Genomic DNA, 18,042 nt, shown 5'->3' on the forward strand with positions numbered 1-18,042 from the left:
TCTGAAAACCCTAACCCGATGGAGAAAGACGATCGGGCTGTTGAGGAATCCCTAGATCGCCTCGCGCATCCAGCAACCGTGGTTACCGCAGGGAGACCCCTGAGCAACACACCGGCGGTAAGGACGGGGGAGACGGCAGGGGAGTAGCGATCTCGACGTGCAGGCTATCGCCGCCGTGAGTAGGAGAAACCCTAACGAGAAGGGATTGCTCAATCTCAACTGCTCCAGTTTTTTTTTAGCAATGAACACAAGTTTTTTGTAGAACACAAGTGGACTAATATTACTGGGCTGTCTTGTTAACTGGGCGTCCTGTCACAAATTTCACCGTACCTCCTCGCCCACGACCGACGACCGGCGCGCCCTTATGATTGCTTCCTCCCCTCCACTTCGCTCCTCCCGCCCGGTCTCCGCCTCCGCGTCCACCCCAGCATTATCTCATAGCCCCCGTCTCCGGCGACCGCGGGCATGGCGGCGGCGACCGAGGTATACTCGCCGACGCCGGCGGCGCCGCACCGGGAGCAGGCGGCGTGGTGGGCGGTGGTGGGGTGGCTCGGGCTCCTCCTGCAGGTCCTTCTCCGGGTCATCCGCGGCGCGCCCTCCTCCCTGGCGAAGCTCCTCAGGTCCCTCGGCCTCCGCCACCCCCTCCTCTCCGCCGCCCCCGCGGTGGCCTTCGTGCAGCTCCCCTCCAAGGCCCCCGCCGACGACTTGCCGCCCCTGTCTCCGCCGCCTGGGCGGCTCACGGTACGGACCCATGTGTTGCCGCGCGAAAGGATAGTAGTCTGCTATGATAGGGATCACCGTGGTGGTCGGGGTTTATATGAGGCTAGTGGTTAACTGCAGCTAAACCAGCTGTGGTTCTAGAACTGGATTGCTGTGTGCAGGCAGGAGTGTTGAGCAACAGAGCAAGGTTCATTCTGAGCATGATTTCTTAGGCATGGCTAACAGAATAACACTATGTCTATCTTAATTAAGCAGAATTGTAGGCTATGAATGTTTGTTTATTAGTAGTTGTTTTACAAATCAAGTCCTTTTTTCTTTTTGCGAATGATATCAAGTCTTCTTGGGCGAGCTTCCTTTCTGACTGCATAACACATCACTATTTTGGGGTTGTATCTTCAGGTAGTGTTGGACTTGGATGAAACATTAGTCTGTGCATACGAGTCATCGAGCCTTCCTGCCACCGTGCGCACCCAGGCGGTCGAAGCAGGGTTGCATTGCTTTGACATGGAGGGCATATCATCCGACAAGGCAAGCATGTGGCCATCTTTCCCCCCTTTCCCTATGATATTGTTGTTAAGTTCTCACTTTCTCAAGAAGGTACTTATGGGAATTTCTATTTCTTGGTGTAAAAGGATGCCAAAGGCAGACAGAGGGTGAATCATGTAACTGTCTTTGAGCGTCCTGGTTTGCACGAGTTTTTGCAGAAAACTAGTGAATTTGCCGATCTTATACTCTTCACCGCTGGTTTGGAAGGTTTGTCCTGTCGAACATTCATACTGCTCTCCATCAAGAGCCCAGTATCTAACTGATCTGCGCTTCCCCCAGGATATGCAAAGCCTTTGGTTGACAGGATAGATGCTCACAATAGGTTCTGTCGCCGTCTCTACAGACCATCAACTGTTACTACGTAAGTTGGTCATTAACATCTCTATAAGCTGTAAATAATGGACACTTTGTTCCTGATTGAGGATAATTCTCGTGCTCGCTGAAATAGTGAAGTGCGACCCTGATTGATTTTAGTGGGAGGCCTTTGCAAGTAGTAACTTAAATATCACAAGTGCTTGTACAAGGTACACCATAACACTGTGGCATTCCATTCATGCTAGTGGAATTTTTGCATTTCTTTTGATTTGGTGTCATCTACAACTTTTATCCACATTTATTATTAATTTATTATGTTGTGCAAATTGGAGGTACACCACCAGTATGTGCATATCCAAGATTGAAACCATGCCTCTCTTTTTTCAGAAACGATTGGAAACCATATCTTCTTTTTGAATCAGTTTCTTAGAAAAATGCCACCAAGGGTTAGTCCTGGTTGGTAGAGTTTTCTTCTTTCTTGTAGAATAGATTGAAACCAGATCTATGGGGACACATTGGCAGTGGATCCTAGTCTGTTCATGCTCCTGTTTATCAAGCTTTCTGCTGCATTAGTTGAGCTGGTTCAGTTTTCTAATACTGGCATGCTCCCAATTTCAGGGAATATAGAGACCATGTGAAGGATCTTTCTTGTTTGTCCAAAGATTTCCGTAGAATTGTGCTTGTCGATAACAATCCATATAGTTTCCTACTACAGCCATTGAATGGGATACCGTGCCTTACGTTTTCAGCTGGACAGCCCATGGATGATCAGGTAAAGTGGCACTGTTGATAAAATCTTTCTTTGGTTCTAAACTTAAACTATCCAGTGTTATTGATCCAATTATGTTCGAAATATTTTAGCTTATGAGAGTGATATTTCCGCTTCTCAAGCGCCTCTCTCTCCAAAATGATGTGAGACCGGCATTGCATGACGCGTTTCACATGCCAGAGTGGTTCCAAAGAAACGGGATCCCACAAATTGACCGGGCAATGTAAGTTTTGCAGCAACTCTGCAACTGAATTGGATTAGTTGGTGAAAGCTCAAAAGCTTGCTGTTCTTCTGGAGGGTATACTTGTACAGTTATATTCGTTTAGGTCCTTCCATACGAGCCATTGTTCAACATGGAGTAACCCTGCCCGCAGAGAAGAAAGATGTAATATAGCTCTGACAGACTTTTTTTTCTGTAATGAAGCTTAATTTATCATTGTATAGCACTTTTTGGTTGCTGAAAGCTCAGACAACCTTGCTGATGGTTTTACGTGTACGAGGGAGTAAAGATCTGCAAAGCATGATCAGGGTTCTACATCAGTGATTAATTTATCGTTGTATAGCACTTTTTGGATGCTGACGAAAGACGCTTGGTGAAGTTACAATGCCTCTCATTCCGCTTTTACATAGAGTAACTTCTAATTTATTGCAGAACTCACATCACATGTCTGTAAACCTTCTCCTGTGTGCTTGAGTAGCTGAGTTCAGTCGTTATCCTGCTTCTGCCCAGCCTTTCAGGAGCTTAGCGGCACTGCGACAAAGAATCAGTAGCATGGCAACTAAGCCTGCGCCTATTGAAACTTGAACTCAACCATTGGGTTTACATTTTGATTAATTAGGTGAAATGATGATAAGGGATATATTTTTGGAGCTTTTGCTATTTAATTCAATTTTGAACTGAATATCAAAACCTTCCAAGGACACACATACCCCCAATCCAAACAATCTTCCAGTGCTAAAGATAGGGCCCAGGACTGCCTAAACCAAACTTGAATTTGCTATATTATGAATTAGAAGTACATCAGATCAGAGTAGTATTTTAAAAAGCTCCATCAGAGTAAACGCCAGCTGTACAGGCAGGAACCTTTTCTCATATTTACATGCATGAGCAGGTATGTATTCACCTAGCAAAGCAGGCCAAGGATTGCCTGGCAAAAAAAAGCCACACGAACAAAAAACCCAGTTGCAAAAGGAAGAAAAAAACATGTCGTTTCATGAGCTGAGGAACTGCGAAAATGTCCCCTCCATGTGAAGAACGGTCTTTGATTGGCAGCTCAACGATACTTGTGTGAAAACCATCGGTGCCGCAACGCTTCCCTGGCTGTTGGTCTCTTTCTGTGGTTGATTTGCAGCAGGCAGGACAGGAAATCAACAAACTTGGAGTCGGAGCATCGCAAGTGGCGCCGCAAGGAGGATTTCTCTGGTATCAAATACTCCAGCTGACCCGTCTCCTAGAATAGGAAGAGAAATGGAGTTGGAAAAACGAATGCATGTTCTAAATAACACTTGTGTGGTGATCAAAGTTTAAAAAACACTAGGCATTCATTGCGCGTTTTGTCACTGCCTTGCGCTTTTCTGACCAAAGTGCAAACTTAAGCACAATTATGTGCACATTAAGCGCTAGGCGTTTTGGTATCACCTAGAGCATAGGCACGCCTTTTTTTAACTATGGTGGTGATACCGGTGGAAGTGCCATAGAACAGCTGAAATCCTTATGGAAAGATCTTTGCAGTGATGACAAAGAAGTTTCTTTCTCAAGATTATGTACAGGGATGGCGTTCACCAAATTGGCATACTCAATGTACCTGAGGGAACCAGATCCCAAAGAATAAAAACCAACCAACATGGGTACCCTTGAACAGCTGCAAACCATATCCCTTGCACAAAACACATTGGCCAACTACTAAAACACAATTCCTCCAGTAACAGAAGGCAACAGTTTTTCCAACTAGTGTCTTGTTGGTAATGTTACTTGTGGAAAGTATTTCAGTTGTTGACTTCATTTCTTCACAACTCAAGATGTTGTACAGGGTATAATATTTTTTAAGTGTGCGGCACAACAAAATTTAAAATAAAACTGCACTGTAAATAATCTTCTATGGCAGCATACTTGTGCACAATACTGTCATTTGCATTTACCATGCCAAGCATGTGGGACACAAAGAGGTCCCTAAGACAGAGACTGGTCTTCTTTCAAATGATATGCAGAAACCCAAGGATTACAATGAAAAACAGCACCCAATTTTGCTTCAACTTAAGTGTGCATGCAAACTAAATTAGGCTCATATTATGTCATGCACATCGCCATCAAACAAAGACTGGAAAAAGGTAACAAAATAATATTGGTTTTCTTAAACACACTTGGAAGTATGTGTGATGGGAACTTATGATATTTGGAAAGACAGGCACAAACTGAAAAAAGTAAACAAGCATGTACCTCGTTCTTGTGGAAAAGGTCGTACTCTTCTGTAAAGTACTTCGGAGTCTCCTGTCCCAACGCAAGCATCTGCATGTCAATTGGGCCAATTGTTCCAATCATCCGAGCAAGAATTGTTGACACCGATTCATTAGGAAAGAGCACCTGTAACATGTAGCCAGCATCCTCAGTCTCTACTTCTCTAGAAATAGAAGAACATGGCTATTAGATCAGATAGATGTAATTCTACCAGTACCAGACATCACATTAACTCCTCAACTTTACTCTGGAGGGTGCGCTAATGCTCTGGTTTTATTTTTCTAGTGTTTTGAACAAAGATTCTAGACACATTATCTTCAGTTCATACCAGATCAAATAGGTAGTTCTGTCGTATGTGCAATGTTACTAGAAGGTTCTTCTTTGCTTACATTGTACTCCCTCCGTAGTGATCTAAACGGTCTTATATTTGTTTACAGAGGGAGTAGTATTCTGCAGAAATATACGGTCATGCGCTTTTGAATTCACTCTCCTGTTCAATTTAAGACCAAAAAACAGATCCTACTCAACTTGTGAAGGGCGGAAGAGCTATAGCATTCAAGCATGTTGCAGACTTGCAGTCTTGGAATGGAGTGGTTAAACAAGCACCAAAGACTAGCCCCAACAGGACCAAAAAAATCGAGATTGAAGAGGACAAATATCCATTTAGTTGTAGATAAACTCTGGTGTATATTTGGCTGTGATTGGCTTAAACCGCAGTAGATAAAATGTATGTTGATGCGCCTCACATATGTCATGCAAACCAAACAGAAATGGAAATTTGTAAGTCAACATGTAAACTTACTTCACCAGAGTACAGTTCAGCAAATATACATCCAAGAGACCAAATGTCAATCCTCTGGTCATATGGAAGACCCAAAATAATCTCAGGAGCACGGTAAGAACGTGACTGGACATATAGGCTTAAGTTATCTGTCAAGAAGCAACTGCTTCCAAGATCAATAACCTTGACTTCACATCTGCTGTAGCTCTTCATAAGGATGTTCTCTGGTTTCAGGTCACAGTGAACTATATTTAAATCATGCAAATACACCAAAGCTTCTAAGCACTGTCGAGCTATAGCCTGAAAATGAAGGGAAGGTCTCCTGTTTCAGTAGGTATTTTTATATTTTCAAGAAATAAACTAATTATGCTTAAAGTACATTCCAGACTTCGCAAAAATATCACACAGAGAAATGCGGAACAAAAGAACCGCAACATAGATATGGTGCTACTAATTGCAAGTAATGACATCATTAATAAAATCAGAAGATACACAATAAGGTTACATAGAGTGCTTTGGTAGCAGAACAGAAGGAGATACTCTCAGAAAAAAGAAGTAATAATCAGATACCTGTATTCTGGGCAATGAAAAGTAGACCTCGTCACTGGACTCCTGGTTATACTTTTGAAATTCATATAGATTTGCCCGTAGCAACTCGGTGACAATGAAAAGATGTTCCTGTTGATTGTTTCAGCTGTCAGCATTATGCGACATCAAAAATGAAAAAAAAATGCTGGGATTAATATTTAACAGGCCAATAACTGAAGCACACATCTTGCATAAAAAGAACAGCTCATAAGTGTTAAGATTTGGAAGAATATGATCTTTTTTTCTTTTTTGAAAGCAATTTGACTCTTCATTGTAAGGTATGGTGTAAAAGCAAGCCAACGGTTTGTATCCCCATATCAATACCTGATAGTAGAAAAAATCATATAGGCGCAATATATGATGTGCATCTGCCGGATCATGTTTATTTACAAACTTAAGGAGCTTTATCTCATCCAAACTCTGATCAAAGAAATCCTTGTCATTTTTAATTATTTTAAGGCAGACATCCATTCCTGTGCGAAGATCATGTGCCTGTACGACCCTGCTGAATGCAGCGGAACCGAGATATTCAGTGATGCGATATCTTCCGGCAACAACTGAATCTACCACAATAGGAAAATCTTTGTTTTCCTCAAAGCCAGTCCTGCAGGGAAATCCTATCACATGAGCATACAAGTATATCCAAATAATTATTTGGCAGAAATAAATAGAAAAGGTATTGGATAGTGAACCTGTTCTTCCGGTGGAAAATCCTCAGCTCAAATTCCTCATATTCTTGATGAAAAACAGAGCTTGCAAGATCAATCGCCGTTTTCGGACCTTCATCGATATTATGAGCAGCATTTTGAACATTTGTATCCGCTGGCCCGAAGTCCTCCATCCCATAAATATCTTCAGGAATACTAATCTCAGGAAAAGGGTGCACGCTGTAACTATCCTTTAGAAATTCCTTGTCATCGACAATTTTGTCATCTGTTATAAGGTCAATATCCAGTTCATCTTTTACTCTGAAGTCATGGTTAAACCTATGGTCTGAAAGAGATAAATAAAGTCAGAATGGAACCAACTAGTACACAAGCAAAAATAAATAAATTCACTTCATATGAGGACAACGAATTTTGGAATTACAAAGGTACGCAAATCTGGATCAACCAGAAAAACTACATCAGATCAACCAGCAAAATTACATCACAATTCAAGTTTGTTCTGGGTTCGTAATTCAAGCATATACCAATGTTCTAGAATTGCGACAGTCAGGTGCTAGTACAAAATATAATCTCTTCAGAAAACAATCCAATCACAGAGTGAATCGTTCCAAACTTGTTAGAGCGAAGCATGACAAATGATCCTGAGGAATATGGAAGAGGGCAGAAGCACTTACTGTTAGCAGCATTTGCGTCTTCAGACAAGTACGGACTGAGCATCTGAAGCTCCTTCTCCAGCGCACTGAGATCAAACTCCTTGTCATCTCCACTCCTGGAATCCACTAACGGACCGCCCTTGAGTGTGGCATCGTCATTCACATTGCGCCTGAACTGGTGCGCGTCCGCACCGCACTCATCAAGCACCTCCGTCAGGTCGTCCATGATCTGATACCTCCCGTACACAGCAGACCAAGAATCCCTCACAAACTCCCGACCATTCTTGTGATCCATTTCCCCGTGGCAGCAACTGCAGGGCGGTTTCGTATACGCCTCTGCATTGCCCTTGCTGCGGTCGTGGCGTCGGCCGCTGTCGTCGCCAATCTCGCCGACGTCGGGGTCAACAATGAACTTGTCCTCCTCGTCGCCGTCGCCGCTCTTGCCACTGGTCTCCGGCTCGCGGTGGAACAGGTGGTCGTCGTAGAGCCAGTTCTCGCCGAAGAAGAGGTCGGTGGTGTCGTACTCGCGCGCCGTGCCGAACTCCGACGCCTCCGACGGCGCGCGTGGCGGCGACCACACCCCGTACGGATTCAGCAGCCCTGATCTCCAAGCGAAACAGCCAAACGAAAACAGAAGCGACAAAATTCGGATCAGAATTCAGAACTCGAGCAAAAGCACACGCGCGAGCTTGAAGCATATGCGTCTCTCGTTGACGCGCAGAGATCGAGATTCACAGCGTCAGTCAGTGAGTCAATCACACGCCCCGGTCGCTCTCGGGAGGCCGGCCGCGCGCGCCGATGGCCAGGAGGGTTCAACACACCGGGGAAAAACTAATGGACCGGGAGTGTACCTGAAGGCGTGGAGGTCGTGCTGAGGAAGGCGTCGGAGGAGGAGCTGGAGGCGGGGCTCGCGAGCGCGGCCCCGGCCCCGTCGGAGGCGGAGTAGGAGGCGCCGAGCCGCAGCGGCGGGAGCCGGGGGTCGTCGGAGTCGGCGGATTCGTCCCCTCGCCTCCCCGCGAGGACGCCGTGCCGCAGCGCGAGGCCGTGGCCGGCGTCGGCGGGGAACCCCAGCCCCACGACGCCGACGGCCTCCTCCGCGCCACGCGCCATGGCCAGCGAATCACTCGTGCGCCCGCCGCTGACCCTGCGCCGCCACGGCCACCATTTGAAGCGAAGCGGGGCGAGGCGAGCGGGTACCGCGGCACGCGACGCAACTGCGACGAGAGAGAGACCGAGAGCGAGAGCAAAGCACTAGCGGGAGCGAGGCCGCACGGGATCCAACCAACGCGCCCGCACACGACAGCGCCTTCTCGGGGCTGACGCGCGGGGCCCGCGGGCCAGCGTGTCGATGTCGGCGTCGGCCCGGGGCCGCTGTCGAGGGGCGCCCGCGGTGGGTGGTCTGGTGCGCGCGCGCGGCAGGATGATGGAGCGATCCGACGTGGAGGGAGCGGGGCCGTCATTATTGTCAGTCGCTGTTGCGCTGGACGCCGCCCCCGCTCCCCGCCCCGCTGGGGGATCCGGATCCTCTGCGGCGCGCGGCGCTCGTGACGGACACGGCGGATCGGCCGATCTACCACTCCTACCAGGTACTACTACCAGCGTCCAGCGGCAACGACGTCAGATCTATCTGCCTGCCGTGGTAGGGCAGGTCGGCCTTCCCTTCGCACCTTTCCCGAACCCCGCGGCCCTACTATTGGAACCGCACCTGCTCCGGCTTTAGCGAGCAGCTGAGGGCATAATTGCGTCCTCGCCGGGCCGGGCCGGAGCGGCCGTGCGATCGTGCACTGGCTGGTTACTGAATGGATCAATGAGTGATGCTGCTGATTAATTGCGTGATGTTCTGGACTCTGGTTTGGTAGATGAGCGTTATGGGCTAGCTCGCAGTGGGGCGTGTGGGTTTTGTGCGATCGAAGAAAGGAAAAGGCTACAGTAGAGGACTGGTTGACAGTGCGTCTGCGACTTGTTTTGTTCACCACCTGAAAAACCTGCTTCTTTTTTTAATCTCGTCTGGTTAGGCGTACCATCCAGTAAAAACGACGTCGCACTGGAGACCTCCTTGTCATGGTAGTTCGGGGAACGACTATCTATGGGAGTAGGGTAAAAACAAAAGAAAAGTGCTCAAAGTTAGTGCTCTACCTCGTAAAAGCAAAAGATTGCGTTCGTGCTGTTTGTACGCTTAATGATTGCTTACAGCGAGTCATCACAGATGTGATCTTAATTGACGACCGCTGGAAAAGCGATTTATAAATAAGAAGACCGTCCCAGCGAGCAGTTCATGTTCTCTTCAAGGTCTGGTGATAACGCCAGTAAATACTGGCCTCATTTATGTTCCTTTTTTTCCATTAGTAGTGAAAGGGGAGCAAAGCTTGGTCTGGTTACTTTACATCTTTATTAGGTGACTTGAACACTCCCATCTCCAGCCTCCAGGCATGCGGCTACTACTACACTCCTTAAGCAGATTATGTATGCTCAAATCACTACAAACTGATTAAAGTTTGGGGAACACTGTTTTTGAGCTCGACAGACCTGCACCTATTACATCTCCACTGGTCCAGCCCGCCTTTAATATGTTCTCTAATCTTTATTAGTTTGGACTTTGGAATGATAAAGCTGATAATTCGCTGTCTAAACAAGCCGCTTCCTCTTTTGATTTTCTTCTCCGCTCGAAAACGGCGGTAGCTGAAGCTTAAGTGTAAAGGCAACATGATTAGTCAGCGAAATGGGAGGAATGCCACACAATCTCCAATGATTTCGGAAGCAATGGCCCCAAGAGCAGTTGGGTTTAAAGTTTAAACCCACGAACAATAAGTGGACCGCTACAAGTACTACATGAGACCAGGCAAACTCTCAAAATTATACTGTGACGACAAACTGCAGGTTACCCTGATCCCGTCTTGGCACGTAGCCGAAACTTTCAGTACCAGACAGCAACACAGCAGCGTACCCACAGACAATCTGGTGCACTCCTACTGCAAATAGAACGGCACACATAGGGTAGCACTATACAAAAAAGTTGCGGCTACCTGGCGCCCTCTTGTCCTCTTCCCTTGGCGATATGCTGTTTTGGTACAGTTGAAAGCAAGGCTGCACTAACAGTCAGTGGCCTACTCGGCATATCTAGCTCTTAACCACCAATACAGTACACACGATTCCATCAAGCCAACAAAGTGTATCTGAGGGGGAAACAACAAAATATTGTACAACACTTAGCATCAGGTACAGCAAAAGGAGATATCATCAGGCAGGAGCAGTTGGTGCATCATTCGGTGCGTGCTCCTCACCTCAGCGATACCGGGAAAGCTACTTACACGAGTAAGCCAATCAGGGGGGGAGCCTATCTAATTAAATTTCCGCCAAAATAATCATCAGAGAAGGAAAGAGGGTCTATGCTTAGTGGGCCAACGGCCGGACTTACGTGACCGGAATAAGAGCATCAGCTGCAAGCCTGTGATTTCACTCATTTCCCATCTTTACAGATCCATCCTTGATAAGCCTTATGCTTAGGCTATTGAATCGTCCTCTCGAATAATGCCGTGAAGCCTTCCGCCAGTCTGTGCCGGTTTTCATCATTGCTACAAACTCTTCGAAGCTAATTTTGCCATCCTGCAGAAACAATCAAAGCAGATGTTAAGTATCGTGAGGGATACATTCTGAAGGTTGTACCCTCCTTTTGGCAAAAGTGCAAATGAACCTCCACCTTGTCGGTGTCAACTTCTTGCAATATGTCCTTCACCACTTCTGTGATATCTACCGCCCCATCCTCCGCCAGGGCCTCCTGAAGCTCCTCAGGCTCAATAAAACCATCGCCATCCTTATCGAAAAACAGGAAGGCCCGCCGAAGGTGCTCATCATTTGCCATCCTTTGTAGATGAAGTGAGACAGCCAAAAATTCACCATAATCTAGTGCTCCTCTACCATTTGTATCCACCTAACATCCAACCAACAAAGATCAGATATGCAAATCTTCAACATTTTGTTCTTGTAAATACTAGAGGACACTACACAAGTCAAGCCATTTGGACTACTTAATTCTCAAGTTGACTCTCACATCACAAGCAATAGTGGTATACTCTTCTTATGGACCTTATGCGACCCCCCAAAAAAAGATGGTAAATGATAAAGAATTAGCAGGTACACTGAGCTCTATATGTTCAACCTGTATAAATCAGAACTTCAGAAAAATGTTAGCCATGAGGCTCTAGATCTTATCTATCATAAACAACATATGAAGTGAGTAGAATAGAAATGTCCTTATTGGAAATGAAAGTAGAAGTTGATTATATCTTGTATCCCTTATTGCTACTTTTCAAGGTCCCAAGAACTAAACTAGTTCAAAAAGGGACCACAATTTACAATACTTCTACCCATCTGGTACAGAAAACATGTCAATATATTTTACTGCAGTTCTGGTTGATCGAGCAATAGAAGAGCTATCTATCATACATAACTTTTTGCAGAAATAATGTCATTCAGTTTGGACTGATCAAGGATAGGCTAAGTTAATCTAACTGAACAGTTTAACAAGCAAGGAAAATCCTGTACATTACTTACAGCTTCTATTAACATTTGCACTTCAGATTCTGCAAGGTGAGAACCAAATTTTGCAATCCCGCTCTTCAACTCTTCATATGAGACTATACCGTCATTATCAGTATCCATCACTTTGAACATCTCCTTTATGTCCTCAACTTCTTCAGCCGACAAGTGGTCAGCAATAACCTAGTCAAATAAATTTCCTCAGTACAACATATTTTCGATGTAAATTTGAGAAAATATATTCAGTATCAGAGGACACAAAATTCAATTTATGGGAAAACGAAATTCAAACCCTTAGAGCTCTTCTTTTAAATCTATTCATCCTTGAAAATTGTTTCAGCCTTGACTTTACGATGTCTCCAAGAGGAACATTTGGAGCTTTCTTTGCATTTTGAAGCCATGTATGCTCTGTGACAACAGAAATCAAGAATCTATGAATATCAAACTATCTGGAAAAAAGAATTAAGAAAAACAGGATGCACAGTAACATAAGGTCGATTAATTGTGTGGATAACTGGTGGGTAGTATGGGAAACTTCGATAGCCGGTTCAATAGGCATCCACGATTGTAAGAAGGAACGCATGTAGCTTAAATGTTAGAACATGAAGCAGCAAAATTAAGAAATTAGGCTTCGTCTATTTTGCTAAAATATTAAGCACATACTAACTCAGTAGAGTGCAAAATCAATATTATGCTGTCCATGTCTTGAATAATCGACAAGCTTCTTTTTTATTTATTTTTAGCACACGCTCCATGTAATTGCCATCTGGTGCTTGCAACTGTGTTTCATGCCAGACATCAACGGTGTATCTCCAGATTACAGCAACATTTAAAATCTACTTCCTCAATCCTCATTTTATTCTCGGCGCCTTCGCCCAACAGATTTCTACTTATGTTTACTTTTGGATTCAGCATTGCTCAGTATATTTCATCCAGCTTACAGAAGTCAATAATATGCTACCAGAAAATATAGCGAGGCAACTACTAGAGCAAGGATTCAAAGTGGATCCTGCATAACTTTTACTACAAGTGTTAGGCAGTGGGTCCTTCAAATTGATCTGAGTATTAGATCCAATGGGACAACAGATTTACCGCATAGCCAAAATAAATTACATGACATGACATCAGGATATGGTTGGTAGATACTTATGTGCAAAAATGGAGAACTATTCAAAACAAGGCAGACTGGTCCAGTGATCTTCTAGCTATCAGATTACACACTGCCATTGAAAAACAAAACATGAAAGGGGGGACAGGCTGAAGTTTAAAGCAGTACCAAACAGTAGGAACTTACGCAAATTTGATGTTTCGTGAACTTTGAGGATATTGAAACTAACATAACACAGTGCCTGTTTGAAAGCACTACCACTATGTACATCTTACCAAGAACTTGCTTTGCCGTAAGCCTGATTTTCGGGTCAGGCTGAAGCATCTGCCGAACTAGATCTTTAGCATTATCAGAAACATGGGGCCAGGGTTCTCTCTTAAAATCTATATTTCCGCGAAGGATAGCTTGTGCCACTCCTTGTTCAGTCTCTGCAATATAGCATGGTAAGACCGCGTGAAAGCAAAGCTGAAGGATAAAAGGTTCTCACAAAGATAAGGCAAAGTACCAGCCCAAAATGGAGGAACACCGCATAACAATATATACAAGATAACGCCAGCACTCCAAATGTCTATTTCAGGTCCATAGTTTCTCTTCAGCACTTCAGGAGCCATATAGTAGGGACTTCCCACAATTTCAGAGAACTTCTCACCTAAACAATTGCATAATGCCATCATATTATGTACGGTACAAAATGTTTAAACATATATGTGTAATAGACATTTCACAGGGAATAATTAAAGGCGTGCGACAGATAGCAAAGTAAATCATCGAAGTTCCAGTTGACTAGAATTACAAACATAAAAAGTGATATTTGAGGGCTTTCTTGACATAAAGAGGCATTACAAATCCAACAGCGTCGTATAAGGAAAGGTACGTTACACATTTTCAGATGGCTTATCTATTAGTACATTCTTCCTACAAGGACAGTGCTGCAAGGACACGTGTTTTCAAGCCTATAAAGATGCTATGTTGATTAATACCAAAGGCCAGATTGGCAATAAGATGTGTTGCCTAAAAACATTTGGGATGCCTATAATCAATAGTGAACAAATCAACAAGAAACAGATAGACCACTTTCTTTTTGTGAAGCAAGTTAAATGTATCAAGCTACGGCAACGGCAAGATATAAGTTCATAAGTTACAACTGTTTGGTGGCTCCATACATACATCAAAATCAATTGGAGCCAATTCTTAGTGATTGAAACAAACAAACAAACCAAGTAAGCAAGATCAATATGGCAACAAAGACTAGGTGCTTGTAAGTATTGATGGCATGAAGGACAAGTGACACACGAGCAAGGGTGAGAATTCCACAATAAACTCAATAAGGTTCAAGCTGTGGGATGTGAAATGTTTCATAACAGGAAATCAACAAGAGAAATATGGTGTAGAACCGAGCATAGATTTACAGCACATTAATGATTCAAGTAGTTCAAGACTTAATTACTTTTTCAACAAGAGGGTATAAGAGATATGGAACAGAAATGGACAAATGGTGCCTATTGAGTGAGAGCAAGCAATATAAAGGGGCACAACTGTGTGAAACTGTTATCAGTATTGTTTCAAAGTTTACTGTGGCATATTTTTCATGATCAGTATGACTTCTTATAAATAATAACACAATACTACTGCCGCCAAATGAGCTGCTTATACATAACGATAAGTCAACTAACAGCTACGTATAGATGATGATAGGCCACCTGATGCCTTACTATTTCCCAAAATAATTGAGCTCAGGTCGAACATGGTATCAGCATTCAGATACCAAGACTTGGTATGGAGTATGGACTACAAGCAAAACGACATTGTGCACTATTTTTGGCAACAGCAATGTGCCGTCTGATTCCCAAATCCTAAAAATAGCAGTCACCCATGAACCAGCAAGTCAACCTAGCACCTAAGATTCCAGTATCTGGACTAGCAGCACAATCTGCAAGAGCCGACTATATCAAGAGACATACTACCGAGTACTGACATACCACCAACTTGCTGCGAAAGAAAGAATACATCTAAAAAGTCCTACCAAAAGAGAACCACCAAAATCTAGTTCTAGTCAGATTACGCAAGCACGGAAATAGCACTCAGCTACAGTACCGAGCACTACCAAAAATTCCACCCAGAAACCGCCACCAACCCACGGATCACGCGCTTAGGCAGAGAAAAAAAAATCGTCCAAAAGTGCAGCGACCAGTTCGTCCAAATCACGGTGGATCTCGGCGGCTCACCGGGCTTGAAGAAGATGGAGAGGCCGAAGTCGATGGCCTTGAGCGGGGAGTTCTCCTTCTTGTTGGCGAAGAGGAAGTTCTCGGGCTTGAGGTCGCGGTGGATGACGCCGTGGTGGTGGCAGAGCTGCACGACCTCGACGATGGTGCGCGTGACGGCGGCGGCGGCGCGCTCCGTGTAGTGGCCCCGCGCGACGATGCGGTCGAAGAGCTCCCCGCCCTCGCAGAGCTCCATGACGAGGTGCACGGCGCCGTCGTCCTCGCAGGCCTCCCGCAGCGTGACGATGCTGGCGCTGCGGGGCAGGTGGCGCATGATGGCCACCTCCCGGCGCACGTCCTCCACGTCGACGGGCGTGCGCAGCTTGCGCTTGGAGATGGACTTGCAGGCGAGCAGCTCCTTGGATCCCCGGTCCATGCACAGGTACGTGACCCCGAACTCGCCCCGCCCCAGCTCCCGGTCCAGCGCGTACTTGTCGTCGATCCCGCCGCTCACGTCGCGGCCCTCCTCCCCGAGCACCGAGAGGCGCTTCTTCTCCCCGGCTCCGGCGGCGCCGCCCCCGCCTCCGCCTCCCCCCGCGCCGCCGCCGTTCCGCGCCTGGTGGGGCTTCTTCTTCCCGGCGGAGGCGGGGAAGTGCGACGACGAGACGTCCTCCCGCGCCGCGGCCGCCGGGGAGCGGCAGCAGTTGCCCATGGCCGCGCGAGATCGGGGGTGGGGCCGCTAGGGTTCGTACGGCATTGGGCGCCGCGCGGGTGCGGGAGAGGGGAGGAGGACGGGTCGAGGAGGAGAGAGAGATGAACTGACTGCTGTGCCGAGGGACAGAGAAGGGAGCAGCTAGCTAGAGATGTAGAGGCAGAGCAGTAGTAGTCTTTGAAGTAGTAGAGAGAGACGAGACCTGTGTCGTCGGGTAACGGTATGGAGGAGCCGTGGGGGACGGGGCGCGGGGGACGCGTAGCCGCGGGGGCGGTGGTGGGGAGGACAAGGGTGGGGAACATTCCCACATGTGATGATGGTTTGGTGAGCCCGATGGGTCGCTGGGCGGCGGGCCCGAGGGCGGGGTCGGGGCCTCTGCGGGGAGTTCGGGGGTGGCGGGGCCCACGGTCGGCAGTTTGACCGCACTCCCCTACCGGGATTTCATCTCGACGGCCGTGGGCAGAGGAATCTGGCGAGATGAGAACCAGGCCCCGATTTCATTGTTTAGAGATGAACCAAACCGACGCGGGCTTTATCCGTTTTTTATTCGTTTGGGTCGGCCAGACGAGTAAGCGTCCGCATTTTAATATGGATCGGTTTGACCGTCTAACGAGGAGGCCGATCCAAATATACCAGCATGAAAAAAAACAACTCACACGAAATAAACATAAAAATAAACATAATTAAACATAAGTGGCCGGTCAAACGCCGGCCAAAGTCCACTTAAATATAATTAAACATTAAATAAAATATTAAAAAAGTCTGCGCCCGTCTGCTGCCGTCCCGCACGCTGCCCTAGACGTCGTCGGCCTTGCCCTTGACGTCGACGCCACCGTCGTCGGTGAGGTCGATGAAGACCGGAGCAGGGCTAGCCCACCTGAACGCCGCCTGGTACGCTGCCAGGGCAGCCTCCTCCGGCGTCTGCTGGGGCGGCGGCATTGCGGCCAGCCGCGCGCTCCTCCTCCTCCTCCTCCTTGAGCCGGAGCGCCTTCATGTCACGTTGGAGCATGGCCTCGTAGCGCATCTGCTCCTCGCCGTCGGCCTGCTCCTGGCGGAGCCAGTGCTCCTTCCATCGCTCGAGGTGAGCCGCCTCCTGCGCCGGTGTCGCGGCGAAGTGGACAGGAGGCGCGCTCACCCACTCGCGGTACTGGCCCGTCCACGAGTAGGCCTCCTCCGGCCAAGTTGGTGGATGCGGGGAGCGCTTCCGCGTCGGCTCCGGCTCTGCTTGGGCTGGACGGGCGGCGACGGTGGCGGTGGCGGCACGAACAGTGGGGTGTGGACGGAGTCCCCCGCCGCCGACAGGGCAAGGGCTTGCTCCAGCCCGTCCCAGTGCGCGTCCTCCACGAGGCGGCTAGCCTCCAGCGCGTGCTGCAGGGCCTCCTCGAGGGCGGCTTGGTACTCCGCCTCCGCCTCCATGTCCTCCGGCTCTACCTGCGGGGGCGGCGGTGGGAACGGCGGCGGGACGGCGTCGACACCCATGCGCCGTTGCTCCTCGCGTTCGAGGGCGAACCACGCCTCCCAGTTGGGAGAGTCGGCGGCGTACTCTGGCAGCCGACGCTGCTCCGGCATGAGCAGCACGCGGCGCCTGCGCACCTCGTCGTCGTGCGCCCGCTGGCTAAGCGGAACCGCCGGCACCGAGATCCGCTGCGGATCCAGATGCCAATGGTGCGGCAGCGTGACGTCGGGGTACGGCAGCGGCTGCCTGTACTCCCAGTGCCACCGCGCTTGGTGCACCGGGATGTGCAGGCGCCGACGACCAGGGCGAAAACGCGGCGCCGCCGGAGGAGGAGGGGGAAGGGGAGCACGGGAGGACGAGGCGCCGGGGGTGCCCTTGCCATTGCTAGTGCCGAAGAGGCCCATGGGCGCGCTAGGGTTTGCGGTCGCCGGCGAGGAAGCAAAAGGAGTGGTGGGGGGCCAGATGTGGACGGGAGAAGTGGATGAGGCCGGCCCCGCCACACGCGTGCTTAAAAAAAGACGCTTCCACTGGCTG

The 18,042-nt window shown here is 47.7% G+C and overlaps 3 protein-coding genes across 3 annotated transcripts; 1 reads left to right on the plus strand and 2 right to left on the minus strand.

Moving 5' to 3' along the window:
• The first annotated feature begins 351 nt into the window (after positions 1-351).
• Positions 352-2,955, plus strand: LOC109761979 (uncharacterized). The gene is made up of 6 exons (XM_020320787.4): positions 352-741; positions 1,120-1,248; positions 1,353-1,473; positions 1,546-1,627; positions 2,200-2,353; positions 2,443-2,955. Exons 1-6 carry the CDS (start codon positions 466-468, stop codon positions 2,575-2,577), a joined length of 897 nt encoding a protein of 298 aa, XP_020176376.1. The 5' UTR covers positions 352-465; the 3' UTR covers positions 2,578-2,955.
• Positions 2,956-3,325: 370 nt separating this feature from the next.
• On the minus strand, positions 3,326-8,930 carry LOC109761927 (uncharacterized). Its single transcript, XM_020320734.4, has 8 exons — positions 8,347-8,930; positions 7,517-8,095; positions 6,867-7,167; positions 6,499-6,778; positions 6,157-6,264; positions 5,608-5,886; positions 4,788-4,931; positions 3,326-3,801 (listed from the first exon to the last, which is right to left on the minus strand). Exons 1-8 carry the CDS (start codon positions 8,603-8,605, stop codon positions 3,625-3,627), a joined length of 2,127 nt encoding a protein of 708 aa, XP_020176323.1. The 5' UTR covers positions 8,606-8,930; the 3' UTR covers positions 3,326-3,624.
• Positions 8,931-10,649: 1,719 nt separating this feature from the next.
• LOC120961811 (calcium-dependent protein kinase 16) lies at positions 10,650-16,740 on the minus strand. The gene is made up of 7 exons (XM_020320735.4): positions 15,365-16,740; positions 13,645-13,788; positions 13,415-13,567; positions 12,324-12,439; positions 12,047-12,214; positions 11,193-11,423; positions 10,650-11,098 (listed from the first exon to the last, which is right to left on the minus strand). Exons 1-7 carry the CDS (start codon positions 16,050-16,052, stop codon positions 10,949-10,951), a joined length of 1,650 nt encoding a protein of 549 aa, XP_020176324.1. The 5' UTR covers positions 16,053-16,740; the 3' UTR covers positions 10,650-10,948.
• Between the last annotated feature and the right edge of the window lie 1,302 nt (positions 16,741-18,042).

Source organism: Aegilops tauschii, chromosome 1 (assembly GCF_002575655.3).
Source record: "Aegilops tauschii subsp. strangulata cultivar AL8/78 chromosome 1, Aet v6.0, whole genome shotgun sequence".
Lineage (NCBI taxonomy): Eukaryota > Viridiplantae > Streptophyta > Magnoliopsida > Poales > Poaceae > Aegilops > Aegilops tauschii.

Coding starts and splice junctions, on each gene's coding strand:
- LOC109761979 (XM_020320787.4), top strand. CDS start 466: ATGGCGGCGGCGACCGAGGTATACTCGCCGACGCCGGCGGCGCCGCAC. Junction 742..1,119: donor CGCCGCCTGGGCGGCTCACG/GTACGGACCCAT, acceptor TTGTATCTTCAG/GTAGTGTTGGACTTGGATGA. Junction 2,354..2,442: donor GACAGCCCATGGATGATCAG/GTAAAGTGGCAC, acceptor GAAATATTTTAG/CTTATGAGAGTGATATTTCC.
- LOC109761927 (XM_020320734.4), bottom strand. CDS start 8,605: ATGGCGCGTGGCGCGGAGGAGGCCGTCGGCGTCGTGGGGCTGGGGTTC. Junction 6,779..6,866: donor ATTTTCCACCGGAAGAACAG/GTTCACTATCCA, acceptor ATTTCCCTGCAG/GACTGGCTTTGAGGAAAACA. Junction 5,887..6,156: donor TTTCATTGCCCAGAATACAG/GTATCTGATTAT, acceptor CTTCATTTTCAG/GCTATAGCTCGACAGTGCTT.
- LOC120961811 (XM_020320735.4), bottom strand. CDS start 16,052: ATGGGCAACTGCTGCCGCTCCCCGGCGGCCGCGGCGCGGGAGGACGTC. Junction 13,568..13,644: donor TGTTCCTCCATTTTGGGCTG/GTACTTTGCCTT, acceptor GCTATATTGCAG/AGACTGAACAAGGAGTGGCA. Junction 12,440..13,414: donor TACGGCAAAGCAAGTTCTTG/GTAAGATGTACA, acceptor CTGTTGTCACAG/AGCATACATGGCTTCAAAAT.